Source organism: Hemitrygon akajei, chromosome 13 (assembly GCF_048418815.1).
Source record: "Hemitrygon akajei chromosome 13, sHemAka1.3, whole genome shotgun sequence".
Taxonomy (NCBI): domain Eukaryota; kingdom Metazoa; phylum Chordata; class Chondrichthyes; order Myliobatiformes; family Dasyatidae; genus Hemitrygon; species Hemitrygon akajei.
In genome coordinates, this window is record NC_133136.1 from 47,411,115 (window position 1) to 47,426,488 (window position 15,374).

A 15,374-nucleotide genomic window follows, 5' to 3' on the forward strand; every position below is an offset into this window, starting at 1 on the left:
GTTGAAATATAAAAAGAAGAAAGGGTGTGTAGGACAATTTTTTATTGAAGCATTCAACATGAAAAATTGGAACTACTACTCAGAATAAGAACAAGAACTGCCATGGAAAGGAGCAAAATGCAGTAAGAGAAAGAAGACTCATAGCAAATTGTAAAACTGCATATATTCTGTCCAAATCTGAATAAAGTTCTTCAAAAGCTACCTAGCAATGAAACGGTATAAATCTTGAACATAATTATTCATTATCAGTATGGGAAAGAAATTAGAAAATTGAGCTATTTGAAGGTGATAACACAGAAGTTCCATCAATTCCAAGACAGCTTTAAAGGGAATAGGATAACTGACGGAGGACTAGGGGTAACCTATTACTGCATAAAGGTGGTGAAGAACACTATTTCAAGACTATTTTATTAACTTGGCAAATCAGGACAACACATTGGCCATTTGAGGAGAGAGTAGACTTTTAAGTCATAAATCATCACAAACTTGATCAGAATGTGGAGTTGGCACCTCATGATAACAAAGCATTTTTTTTTATTTTGTCTAATTCATTACAAAATCAGGAGAATTGCAATCACAGCAAATGAGAATGAATCTGGAAATGTAAATGTGAGAAATGTAAGTGGGGGGGAGATGGAGGAAAAAATAAATCCATAAATATTTTATGTAAGGCAAAGAATTAAAAATGCCATTAATAGAAAGAAATGAGAGGCAGAGAAGCTGGAATCTGGAGACCCATGAACAAATGGTAAAGAGGGTGAACCACAGCAAAAAGACTAAGCTGGGGAAATTAATAATAAGTTGTTTTTAAAATAAAAACTTTACCTCATACTCTCATAGACATAGGTAACCATATTTTTAAATAACCACAATTACATTACTTGTTTTTTTTTGAAGATAGTCTATATAAGGCTGAACATATTCAATTTCTACTTCCAGATTAGCTGACATTCCCCCACCATCCAATTATAGTAACACTATTGATTAGCAGAATGAAATCAGGTACTTTGGTTATTAAAGAATTATTAGATGAATTTATAAATTATTGGTAACTTTTCAACTGAATTGCTAAATATAGCAATATCTGCAAAGCTGTACTTTGCTGTGCATGTTTTCACTAACTTTTTTGACACTACTACCAAACCCTCTTCAAGTTAACCTGCAGAATCTAATGTACAGGTAGTGGTCAGTTTATTAGGTACACCTGCTCATTAATGCAAATATCTTTATCAGCCAATTGTGGCAGCAAGTCAATGCATAAAACATGTAAACATGGTCAAGAGGTTCAGACCAAACATCAGAAAGGGGAAGAAACGTGATCTAAGTGACTTTAACTGTGGAATGATTGTTGGTGCCATGTGGGGTGATTTGAGTATTTTAGAAATTGCTAATGTCCTGCAATTTTCACGTTTAACAGTCTATAGAGTTAACAGAAAGTGGTGCAAATAACAAAAAAAATCTAAACATCCAGAGTTCTAAAACACCTTTTAATGAGAGAGGTGAGAGGAGAAAAGACAGACAGATTCAAACTGACAGAAAGGTGACAGCAACTAAAATAATCATGTGTTACAACACTGGTGTCCCTAAGAGCATCTATGAATACAAAACATGTCGAACCGTGAAGTGGATAGGCTACAGCAGCAGAAATCCATGAGCATACACTCAGTGGCCACTTCATTAGGTACAAGAGATACCTAATAATGTGGGCACTGAGTGAACAGTACTGTGCAAAAGTCTTAGGCACCCCGATACATATATATATTTTGCACAGCCCTGCATTTATTCCATTATAGAACTAGAAAGAAATATTAATGAGTATTAGTCTATACACAATACCCATATCTGGTAAATAGAATTCTTAAAGTGATATATATGCTCAGAATAATAAAATATCTTGCCAACAGAATGTCAACAACTTAAAATTAAAACATGTTCTCTAAATAGGTTCACATGGGTATTTATAGTTATAATTTTAACCAAATAACTGATAGGATACATATTATGAAGTACCTTCCTCTTAGTGTGGATCAGAGAACCAAGCATATCTACTTTTCAAATGATCTAATGGAATCCTGAAAAAAAAATCACCATGAATCTTAACCACCAGCTCTTCATCTAATTTTGACTTCTAAATGAAGCTTCATAGCGAACTTGGCTTCATAAAATGTGAAGTTCTCAACAAGTCTGAAGCACTAACAATTAGAAAAGGGAGCAGCAATGTTATCCATACATGTCCAAACATGCCCAGAAGTCTTCAAACTGTTATCCACCATCGATAACTCCAACATTTTTTAGCTCTAATTTTGACATAAAGTGACACTAACACATGTAGTCTGGCCAAGAGCAAAGGACACCAAGTTACCTGTTTCAATCATTTGTGATGGATAAAGGCAGATTCTATTACTGAGCAGCAAGGTTTACCGGGATTCTGGACACCTGAGATTGCATATGCCAGATTCCAAAGCAAAGAGAAACAAGCTTATGAAGCCAAGTAACTCTAGGAGCGGTTCCTCCAGTAGTTTTAGAGTCGACCACTGATTTATCAATATCAACAGTAAACCAACCTACTCTGCACATTCAACTTCAACACTGATTAACTGACACAGGTTATTTTCTTTCTGGGAAACCTACCTGTACTATTACACAGTTACTATTACCACCCAGGTTTACCTCCATCTGTACTGCCTGAAAACTTCAAAGACACTTTTTATTTGTAGAAACAAAAACTCGTGATGGTTTTACTCAAACCTTCAGTGTGTGAATTAACTGATATGATCACAAAACAATGATCATCATCTTGTCCTGAAAGATGACCATTTCTTAAATTAATATTTCAATGCTGATTTACATGTTCTATACAATCAATAGGTTTAAATCGCACATTTAACTATTTGGTGGTATACATTTAAAGTACTTCACAAACAACCCCCCACCACCAGCAAATAAAATTCCAATGCATCACCACCTTCCTACCCTTCCACGCTGCCTCTCCCCCAAACTATCACACATATACACACCTCATGAGTCAGTCTACTTGACCTGAATAGTCAAACAACAAAACTGCTGATTCCCAAACGCCCTCGACAATAAAGCACCTTGTCTAGAAACAGTGTGGCAATCCAGAGAGCTGAAATTAATTAAGAGTTCTAATCTATGGTACAAAAGATTATTGTGAAATACAACAAACACTTGAAAACAAATAAAAACACGGTAAGAGTTTGCAATCGGGAGTCCAGTGATCGTATGCCCTGTAACCCTGAAATAAATTTGGAAGGGATTTTAGAGAGAACACCAATAGAAAAATCACAGCTCTATCAGCAACTGGGTAATTCATAATGGGAACAGTCCATTAGAGAGAGAGAGAAAAATCATCGACTGGAGAGTTCTTAGACTCGTGTATTCTCGTTCCCAACTACATATCTATTTCCAGAGCAAATACAAAGTTAGAAACATATGTTCAACAAAGAGCACTATTTCTCTTCTACACATAACCTATCCACTCCAGTGCTGCCTTTAGTTCTTCATCCCCTCCACGCACACTGTTACAACAAAAGACGTTTTTTCATGCCATCTAAATTAACACCAATGAAAAAAAATACAAACGGCCGCAATCTATGCTACCATGACGAGATGCAGGGTAATGGGTTACCCGCCGTACCTGACCAGCACCAAACTACGCGATGGGGCTTCTACGGTGGCAAAGCGACCCATTACCAATCACTGAAACTAGTCCCTGCAGCAACCGTCATTAGCAATGACACGAGTTGAAATCAACTCACCAAATACCACTATCGAGAGAGCACTTGAGCGAGCTCTGGGACAAGCCTTTACTATCCCGTTGAAAACGCTCCAGTTTTTTCTTTTGATTCGGTCATTAAACAGGAACAGGAGTTATTCTTACCACGTGTGCCTGCATGCCCTAGAGCAAAGTAAAACCGCTTCCCAGAGGGATCGGGGCTAACTGGTATGCTGGTGTGAATAAAGTGCCAAGTTGGTTACAATATGCGTCGTTTGAATTTAAAGATACAGGTTCCGGTCGGTCAGAAGGCACCAAGCTTCCCCGGAATCGCTCTCATTTTCAACACCGAACCTCGTTACTGACTACAATTTAACATACCTGCCTTCCCACATGCATAAGTACGTATAACATCGCTTTGCTCAGATCAGTCCTGCCTGCTGCTTGGAGATCGATCAGAAGCCACATTGTAAAAGGCTCCAATTCCTTCCACCCGGTGAGATGGAACAGCGTCAGAGAACCTGAACAGCTTGCTGCTGTCTTGGAAACTGCACCATCCCGTCGCGACTTTTGTAAAGTTTTGCTTTCCAGTGAGATCTCGGCGAGGAGCCGCAGCGAAACAAAATAGTAAATCACCAAAGAATCAAAGTTTTATCGGTAAAACCCGGCGGCAAATTACCAGCCCCCACTGCTGGACCTACCTGCACATAGCCCGGCTCCAACCCCCCGCCAACCCACTGCCTCACCGACTAGCCTCCCACCACACCACCCCACCCCCGCCCCTCTTGCCGGAGTTCCGAGACTGTGTGGGCAGCAACGCCCGATCTAAACTCTGCAGCAAACTTTCTAAAGGAGCTCTACACTCGGGCAAGAGATACTGTATATATATATTTTTTTAAGACTCAGAAATGCCCCAATGTGTAAAACCAACGTGGGAAACTCACTGTGTCTGGCGCTCCACGGTCGGGTGCCGAGCTGCCGCCCAATGTGTGCCACTGCCACAAAGCCCCCCACCCGGGCTCCGGGCCCCCGCAGGCACTCCAACAACAGCCCGCAAACTTTCCCGGGGCGGTGCTCTCCTCTCTCCCTCCAGCCCAAGCCGCCGGAGGCATTAACTCGGGCAGGGGGCAGCTAGTGGCTTTGTCCGGGCTAAACGCTGCATGATCGAAGTACCTCACTCACTCACTCACTCACTCACTCTCCCATCGCCGGTCCGGCCGCAGCTGGCGGCGAGCATGCGCTGTGCCCGGCACTACCTTCCCTTGGCATGCAGCAGCTCCGGCTACCTTCTGCTCTACACACACTCCCCGACCTTCCCCCACCCCCTCACTTTCTCTCCGCTAACTCCTGAATTCATTCCGCCAATATTCCCCCATTCAGTAAACAGTGTGCGCCTTTTGATCAACATTAAAGCAACCGCAGAGCTGTTACATTTTAACTTCATGCAAACTACTTTTCATTGGATTGAGCTAAAATTCAGTATAAAGGCATCCGACGCTCGTAAGTTTCTCAACTTTAACTTACACATTCTACTCCAACCCGTTCCCATACATCCCTGTTCCGACACGATACAGTACTGTAGGGCAGCGAAAGGTATACATTCCAAAAACTGGACATTTTATTTTGTCTGTAAGTATCTTCCGATGAAACTCAGTTTCTATGAAACGTCTTACATTATTTCAAAGAGCCTAACATGATACAAAAGGCTGTGCAAACGAACAAAGGTCTAACCAGTCATAACAGATCCCTCCCCATCCAAAAGCCGCTGTAACCGCGAGAGAGCTGAGAATTACACTCAAAGGGATGCGCTACGCAGGCGAGTACGTTCACTGCTAGCGCGAATTATCCAGCATTCGCAAAGTTAGTAGCAACATTACAAATAGATTAGAATTGAAACACTATATATAATGTAGAGTGCGGATGGCTCCGTGCACGAACTTGAAATGAGAGAACAGCAACCATTTCATTTCCATAGCAAGCAGGACTATTCTAAACCTTTAACTATTATTAACTGGAGAGTCAGAAAAACAACATAGCCTCTATTTTGAGATTTTTTATTGAATTTACAAAATGCTTTATCTAAAAGACGGCTAATTAAAAGAGCATTGCCACTCCCCCCATTAAAACAAGCAATGAGTCGCATTCAAAAATTGCATGGCACAGCATTACTTGCTAATCGCCAAATCTTCCAAGATCCAAAAGTTAAAATTAATGTGCCCTGGGGAAAGTTCTTGCATTATCTAACCTTGCGAGCGAGACAATGGATTGACTTACACACTGACTGCTGCCAACATGCACCTCGAGGATGAGGTACAGTTGTTACCAACTTCCCGTTCAAGTAATCTGGTCATGAATTTCATACTTTGAAATGAAGGACTCCACGACTGAGCAATAAAGGGTAAAATGAAATTGGCTCAAGAGAATTATTCAAGTACAGGCATTGTAGCCAAAATGATATTTTAGTTGTAGTGCTTTCTAATCTCGCGCACTAGTCAAACTTTATTGAAACTACTTACTATCTGAAAAGGCTTTCATACAAAGGTCGGAATGTTGAAAACCCAGGGCCGAAATCAAACAGAACCGGGCGGAAGTCTCACCCGAACTTTGAAAAGAACTGCAGTTAGAACAATTATCATATGCAGAACAATAAAACGTATTAATCATGGCAATAGAGATCTCCATCCCGGTTCCGGGTAAAAAAGTCATATTGATCAATCATTGTTGTGGATTTTAAAGAGAATTATTGCGTGTACCAGGCAACCTGACTGACGTGTCGACTTGGCGTGAAATATCTAAACATTGCACGTTTTATTGGATTACTTCTGCAAAGTCACTTTTTCGTTTTTGCATCTTTCAGGTATTCAGACAACAATCCCATTGTTTCCTAAGAAAGGCAATTACAGACTTGCAAAAAGAATACTGTGAAAATATTAAGTTAAACAACTGAGCCTTTTCTGAACCGTGCCCTAATTGTATATTCATCGGAATGGAAACAGACGGGGTTTGCTGTTTGAACTTTGTTCGGTGCCTTCTGTGCCGTAAACGCACAGAGGCGCTCTTTTACAATATTGCCGCAGAAGATTATTTAGATCGTGTGATGACGATCGTCGTTGCTGCAGAAGTCAAGGCTGCAAACTTATTGTAATACAATTTCAGTTAAAAAAAATCACTAAATGTATCCTTTAAATAGACTTTTGTGGTGTGCATTCTTCACTGTTGCAGCCACAAAATTGTTTTCGAAACAACTTGATGTGTTTTGAAAATAGTGCCGTTTATTCTAACAAATCGAGTTTCCATAGCTTTCTTTTATGTTTACTTTGAGAAACTGCACATCACAAAATTAAAATTATTATATCGAGGTCAGGTACATTGTCTCCGATATCATTTGTTTCAATGTCAGTGCCAAATTAAACGAAATTACAAGGCCTCACTTGAAATAGCATCATTCTGAAATCACCATTGCAAAGACTTACCACATCAGATGGATTCGACAGTTCCGAGCAGATAAGATTCCGGGGATTACCAGGCAAAAAGAGAACGCTATTCCTACTTTTTAATTCACTCCACCAGAGAGCGGGATCGAAGGTAATATTCTTCGGAATCATCACATTTCCAGCGATTCGAAACAAGTTTGTAATGATGTGAGTAAAGTGAAAGAGTCATGTGAAAGCGTTTCCAAACTCAGCCACCAACACAATTCCTGGTGGGATGTCTATAGATTACAGGCAATGACGTCAGTGACTCTCTCCTCCCCTCCCCTCTCCTCCTTTGCTATCTCCCATGCCTGGGAATGCACTAAAAGTTTCCCAAGTTTAAAACAAATTCCGGAGTATTTCACAAGATAAAAATAACTATTGAATTCACGCGCTTATTCTGTATATTTGCTTGTGAGTAGAAAATACAGCATTCCATATGCCGTTGTTTATTTCTAATTCCCATAGTATTGTTTTTTGGTTAACCAGCCTAAAATATTAATTTGGTAGTTATTTAATTCTAATCACTTTAAAATTCAAACATGGACATTGTTGTCAATATATCGGTGTAATTAATTTCCATTTTATAAATATAATTAATAATTTCAATCATTCGACAATCTTAATTCTGGTGTGGGAATGACTGAGTTACCTTAAACATTGTCGATAATTTTAAAAATCAATAGATCTTTCAGAATATTTGGCACCTGATTTATGGCTGCTTTAGTAGTGTTTCCATTGACAACAATGACATTGCGACTTCTTTTATGAAATGCCAAAATCATGTAGCTTGGTTTGGATGGATAAAGAAAATCCTATGTTATAATTATATTTGTAAATTCAATGTATCAATTAACTGATAAGGAATCAATTAAACAACTGCAGAATCTATTGGTTTAACGCTTGGATAATTTCCGAAGCTTTGTTACTGAATCTTTGCCGCTGAACTGAATTCGACTATGGAAAGGAATGGGCAGATGTGCTCTGCAAATTCTGATATCGGAAAGAAACATCAGCACAGGCAGTGGCCATTGGATGAATCTTTAGACCGTGGAGTGTGGGACACCAGACCATTACGTCTTATGGTCTTATGGTTTTTCCACTATTTGTCGGTATATGATTCCATCATGATCATGAGCTTAATACCATGAAGTAGTGCTACTTTTTTAAGACTGTCCAATCTCCTGCATGACATTGGCAAAACGTGGCATTCAACTGATACACATGAATGGAAGGGAGAATTGAACTCAGGGAGGGTAAGGGAAAGTGAGAGGAGGACAAGTTGAGAGTGGAGCAAAGACAGACAACCATCTCACAAGGATAAGGTGATGAGAAAGATCACTCCAGCAAGGAAGCTTGAATTTCAACAAGTCCATCTGATTCAGAGATGGGTGTGCAACACAGTTCATCTTCCCTCCTGCAGATATTTGCTTTTCTGGTTGGATTGGAGGTTTGTTTCATCTTCATTATGCATCTGGCAAGAAATTAGTTTCTTTCCGAGAACCCTGCAAGCTGTGGTACCTTCCTGGGGGCTGAACATCTGTTTAATTGTTGAAGCTACTGCCCACTAGAATGCCAACTTGCTTACAGTTTCACACTGGATATAGCTTGGAGCAAAATGCTTGATGAAGAAGTCATTGTCTGCATTGCTGCACCAACCCATCTGTCCTCAGCCTTTCCCATTGTTGCAGAAAGGCCAAAAGCAAATTGGAAGACAAGCATCTCTTGTTGCACTCGGGTTGTTTAGTGTTGTCACTGAATTTGCCAATCTCAGGTAGCCCATATCTATGGTGTTCCCCTAACACACACGGACACTTCTCTGTCCATCTAGTTTTCTTCTCCCTTTGTTCACCTTTCCCAGCTCCTCATCACAGATGGTTCTATCTGGCTATCACCCCCCCCCCCCCCCCCCCCCACGTCCCGGTCTTTGTCCGACCCAGCCACTCTCTCCCTCCTACTGCCATCTACGAGTAACATACACACTCATTCATGCTGAAACATTGACCTTTTGACTCCAGAGCTGGTACTCTACCTGCTGAGTTCTTCCAGTGTTCCGGTAGTATTCCATTCAATGGGGACATCATTTTCCTTTGTTCTACCTGTCGCACAATGCCCCCCCCCCCCACACACACCACCTTCTCTGCTACATGGAATAACTTGTTTTCTCTCTTTTTCAGTCCTGATGAAGGCTCTGCAGCCTGAAACATTAACTGTTCTTCCATCTGCAGATGTTCCAGCATTTCTTTTTTTTCTTCACATTCCTGCACCTGTAGTTTTATTCATTTTTCAGCAGATACATCTTGCTTTCTTGTCCTCTATAAGCTTTCCAAAGCAAAATATCCTTCACAACTCCCTTGTATACTCATCCATCTCTACTAAGCATGTTTTCCCCCCCGTGCAGCCACAGGAGATGTAGTTCCTATTCTTTTACCTCATTCTTTCGCACCATCCGGGGACCCATACAGTCTCTCTCTATGAAGCAGCATGCCAACTCTACTGCTACCAGCCTGGTGAGTTACGTTCCATGTGCTGACACTGTGTTCTCATTCTGAGGAAAACTAATGCAAATTTTGTAGGAAATTTTCATTCTGTATTTAGAAGTGATATTACCCTTCCAGTTCAAAGTAAATTTATTACCAAAGTTAGTATATGTCACCATAAGCGGCCATAAAATTCATTTTCTTACAGGCATTTATAGTAGAACAAAGAAATATAATAGAATCAACTACACAAAAAGAGCTACTAGCAACCAAAGTGCAAAATAAGACAAACTGTGTAAATACAAATAATAATAATAAATAAGTGAACAAATAATGCAAAGTACAAAGTACAAAATGAATTTATTATTGAAGTACATATATGTCACCGTATACTATACTGTACAAAAGTCAGGCATGTATATATATCTAGATGCCTAAGACTTTTGCACAGTATTGTATTTATCAATATAGAGTGGAGAAAGAGTTTGTAAATCTGGCAGTAGCAAAGAATGCTGGGAATGGCAAGGGTGGAGCACCATGGGAGGGATATGGGACAGATGGTAGACAAGAGTGCTAAGAGTGGGGTGTGTCGCAGATTCAGACACAGCCAGCCCTGAGAGATCAGGCAAGGATATTTGATTCCAAACAATTGGTTTATTGATCATTACAGAATCTCTCTCCAGTGCTTTCCACTCCCTCCCCTCTCCCTTCCCCTTTTCCCAATCATGATTCACCTCTTCCTGCCACCTCCTCACTCTGTCCACTGCAGAGACCCTTATCAGAATCAGGTTTATCATCCCTCACATATGTCAAGAAATTTGTTTGTTTTTGTGGCAGCAGCACAGTGCAATACATTAAATTACTGCAATACTGTATGTACAACCCTGAAATTCGAATAAACTCTTTTCGGGCTTTCGTCTGGGTACAGGTATCGATTATAACTAATGTTTTGATGTAAAACTCTGCCAACTTGATCAGGGATGATGCCTGGGCATGTCTAGCTTAGTGGTATTTATACCCCCATAGTTCGTCCCTCCTGATTGGTTAGTCCTCATCCAACCAGGTAGCCACTCTCCTGTCTTAGTTACAATCAAGTTCCAGTTTTTACTTAGAGCAAGACCTTCATCTTTGTTAAACTTCTTTTCCTCTAGTTTTATTTCAATGGGTTCCTTCACCAAGTGGAACAAAAGCCATTGGTGTGCCATAGTGGTTTTGTGCCGTCAAAATCAATCCTGTGGCCATTGTGAATGCACTGTTCTGCTACTGCCAACTTCTCCGGGTAACCTAAATGAATATACCTCCTTTTTCCTCCTCTGGCCAATGGGACTTGGGGTGGAAACCTGCATCAAGGAACACAGGAGATGTATCCATTTGGGTCACTGGGATGGGACAAAGCTACTGTGCCTGGCCAATGGCTTTAGGGACAGCCTGGTGAAGGAAGCCATTGAAATAAAACTAGAGGAAAAGAATTTTAACAAAGGCAAAGGTTTTGCTCTAAATAAGAACTGGAATTTGATAGTAAACAAGGCAGGAGAGCAGAAACCTGGATGGATGAGGATTAACCAATCAGGAGGAATGGAAAACAGGGGTATAAATACTACTGGACTAGACATGCCCAGGCATCATCCCTGATGAAGATGGCAGAATTTGTCATTGAAACATCAGTTAAATTGATACCTGTACTCGGCTGGAAGCCCAAGAACAGTTTATTCGGCATATATGCCGTGAAAGCACTAGATCCTTTCTCAACCCTGAAATCTGTTCTCTTACAGGAATACACAGTAAATCCAAGAAACACCACAGGATCAATGAAATACCACACTCTGTAGGATGGACTAATGTGCAAAAGACGACAAAAATGTGCAAACACAAAGAAAAAAAATGTAATAATAAACAAATAAGAAATAAATATCAAGAAGCATGAGATGATGAATCCTTGAAGTTGAGTCCGTAGTTTTGGGAACAGTTCAGTAATGAGGCAAGTGAAGTTAAGTGAAGTTGTCCCTTCTGGTTCAAGAGCCTGATGGTTGAGGGGTAATAACGATTCCTGAACTGGGTGGTGCAGGTCCTGCTGGTCCTGTACCTTCTTCCCAATGGCAGCATGGAGAAGAGAGTATGATGGGGGTCATTGATGATGGTTTCTGCTTTGCTGCAACAGTACTTCATGTAGATGTGTACAATGGTGAGGAGGATGTTATCGGTGATTGACAGGCCATATACACTACTTTTTTGTAGGACCTTACTTCGAAGGGAATTGGTATTTCTGTACCAGGCCGTGATACAACCAGTCAATATACTCTGCACCACACTTCTATAGCAGTTTGTAAAAGTCTTAGATGTCATGCTGAATCTTCACAATGTTCTAAGGAAGTAGAGGCACTGCTGTGCTTTCTTTGTAATGACACTTAAATGCTGGGCCCGGTACAGACCCTCTGAAATGATAACATCATGAAACTTAAAGTTGCTGACCCTCTCCACCTCTGATCCCTGATGAGGACTGAATCACAGACCTCCAGTTTCCTCCTCCTGAAGTTAATAATCAGCTCCTTGGTTTTGTTGACATTTAATGAAAGGTTGCTGTGGCACCACTCAGCCAGATTTTCAATCTCCCCCCTACCTGTTGCTTCATCACCATCTTTAATTCAGCTAACAACAGTGCTGTTGTCAGCAAACCTGAATCTGGCATTGGAGCTGTGCTTTGCCTCACAGTGAGAAGAGCAGGTGGCTAAGCATATAGCCTTGAGGTGCACTTGTGCTGTTGGAGATTGTGGAGTAGATGTTTTTGCCAATCTGAACTGACTGTGAGGAGATTGAGGATCCAGTTGCATGAGGAGGTATTGAGGCCAAAGTTATGAAGCTGATTGATTTGATTAGAAGGGATAATAGTATTGAATGCCGAGTTGTAGCCAATAAAGAGCATCCTGATGTATGAATCTTTGCTGTTCAGATGTTCCAGGGTTGAGTGAAGACCCAATGAAATGTCATCTGCTGTGGACCAGTAGGCAAATTGGAATGGATAACTAAGTCACTTCTCAGGCAGAATTTCATATGTTTCATCACCAACCTCTCAAAACACTTCATCACAGTTGATGTCAAAGTAAATGTATTATCAAAGTGCACCGAGTATACTGTATGTCACTACAAACAATCCTGAGATTCATTTTCTTGTGGTCATACTCAATAAATCTAATACTGTAACCATAATTGAATCAATGAAAGACCACAACAACAGTGTGGACAGCCAGTGGGCAAAAGACAACAAACTGTGCACATACAGAATAAAGAATGAATAAATAAAAATAAAACAAACAAACAAATAACTAAATAAACAAATAATAGACTATTTGAAATCATACACTCCTTCATTAGTAAAGCAAAAGTAATTAAATCAAATAGAACTATTTTCAAAAGATATAAGCATGATCTTTGGACTAGAAAAGTGCAGAACATTAAACGTAAGGAAAGGTGCAATAGAACTAGCAGAATACAAAACAGAGGCAGCAGGATACAATACAACCGATGGATGAATATAAAACAGACAAGTATCTGGGATTTCAACAAACAAAGAAAATAAATTACAGTGCAATAAAGGAACAACTTTTGACAGAGTTTCCTTCAAGTCTTAAGAAAATCTGCCGAACAGAGCTCAACAGTAACAATATAACAAACGCAATAAACACTCTCAATATACCTATGTTAACATATTTTTGGCATAATATCTTGGTCCGAAAATCATCTTTAAAATTTACAAAGAAAAATAAGAACCAAAATGACAAATTTCAGGAAATGCTCGAACGCACTTAGATTAACACTACATAGGACAGAAGGAAGAAGTGGAATAGTAGACATTGAAAACTTAATAGCAATCAGATTTAACTTCTAAGAACATATTTTGATTAGCGAAAACAGAGTCAGCACTACACTTCAGCATATGCAAATCTGAAAAGAAGTATACACTACTAAATTTAAATGAGAGCACAACCCACAAAAAATGAAGATATTATCAATATTGAAGAAAAGGTTAACCAATGGAAGAGTATGACTCTCCATGGAAGACATCCCCATGGTCTGAGCAGACTAGATGTCAACAAAGAAGCGTCAAATGCCTGGCTCAGATTTGGAGATCTCTTCCCAGAAACAGAGGGGTTCCTTATGGCAATAGAGGACCAGGTGTTTAACACTAAAAATGATCAAAGATAGTTAATAAAAGACCAACAAATTCAAGATGATAAATGCAGAAAATGCTGAGAAAAAGAAACAGAAACAATCCAACACATTACAGGATCCTGTAGCAGTTTAACTCAATCTGATTACTTAGACAGGCAGAATCAAATGGCAAACATCATTCATCAAAATCGTGCTTTAAAATACAAACTCATAAAAGAAACTATACCTTACTATAAATACAGTCCTGATCCAGTTTTAGAGTCGGAGTCCCATAAGTTACATTATGACTGATCTGTTATTATAGATAGGACAATCCATAATAACCATACGGATGTAATAATACATGATGAACAACTTACCTACAGTCATTCCAAACACACATGACCTACAGAAATCAATGTGAAAAACACCAGAAAAATGCTGAATTAAGAGAGGGAATTGAAAGGCTATAGAACATGAACGGGTATACATTGTCCCAATAACGGTATCTACAGCTGGTATCACCTCAAAGGCACTACACAATAGCATTAACAATTAGGGCTATACAGTAATATCCATGTAAATCTTCAGAAAGCCACACCACTAGAATAGTCCAAGAGTTCCTAGCAATTGACAAATGACTGTGCTTGGCTATGCCTGTACCTCTGGCTTTACCAGTTTGAGCTGAGAAAAAAATAATAAACAAATAAATAAGCAATAAATATCGAGAACACTAGATGAAGAGTCCGAGAAAGTGAATCTGTAGGTTGTATTCAGTGATCAGTTCAGTTGAGGTGAGAGAAGCTATCCACTCTGGTTCAGGAGCCCAATGTTTGAAGGGTAATAACTATTTTTGAACCTGGTTCTGTACCTCCTTCATGACGGCAGCAATAAGGAGAGCATAGCCTGGATAGTGGGGGTCCTTGATAATGGATGCTGCTTTCTTGTGACAGTACTCCTTGTAGATATGCTCACTGGTGGGGTGTGCTTTATCCTCTGTCATTTAAACTCCCCATCCCACTTCCAATCTGGCCAGTCTGTCGACCTCCCTGCATTGTTCTAATGAAGCTCAATGTGAACTTGAGCCTGGCCACATTGCAGCCTTAGGGACTAAATATCAAATACAACAATTTCAGATAACCTGCTTTCTCTGTAGCAAAGCTGGGTAATTCTGCTGAAGGTTATCCATCTGTGATATTAACTCCGTTTTTTTCTCCTTCAGTTGAGACTGCCCAACAGGTTGGATAGTTCCTGCAGTTCATTGTTTTTACTTGGTTCTTTAGTTTATCTCTGGTCTGCTGCCCACATCAATCAGTCAGATAGCTTCATTAACAATTTATCACAGTGCCAGTCCTTGTCAGTGTTATTCCCTTTCTCCAATTCATCCTTCCCCCAACTCTCTGTAGAACTCTTAAAAAAATATTTTCTCCCTTTACAGTTTTGATGAAGGTTTCTGGTACTGAAGCACTCTCCTTCCACAGATGCTGCCTTATCTGCAGAGTGTATTCAGATTTCTCTATTTTAATAGTATAGTATTAT

General features: G+C 39.9%; 1 protein-coding gene across 8 annotated transcripts in view; it reads right to left on the reverse strand.

Annotated features, from left to right (window-relative positions):
* The window catches only part of fat1a (FAT atypical cadherin 1a), a 183,803-nt gene extending 176,371 nt beyond the window's left edge, over positions 1 to 7,432 (reverse strand). For 5 of the 8 annotated variants that reach the window (XM_073064552.1, XM_073064551.1, XM_073064550.1 and 2 more), the window contains exon 1: positions 4,438 to 4,460. In XM_073064552.1, the coding sequence (XP_072920653.1) occupies positions 4,438 to 4,445 (8 nt within the window). In that variant the 5' untranslated portion in view covers positions 4,446 to 4,460. Of the gene's footprint in view, positions 1 to 4,437; positions 4,507 to 4,680; positions 4,926 to 7,209 lie in introns of those variants that run through there. The other 3 variants (XM_073064547.1, XM_073064549.1, XM_073064553.1) reach the window with 3 other exon arrangements.
* Between the last annotated feature and the right edge of the window lie 7,942 nt (positions 7,433 to 15,374).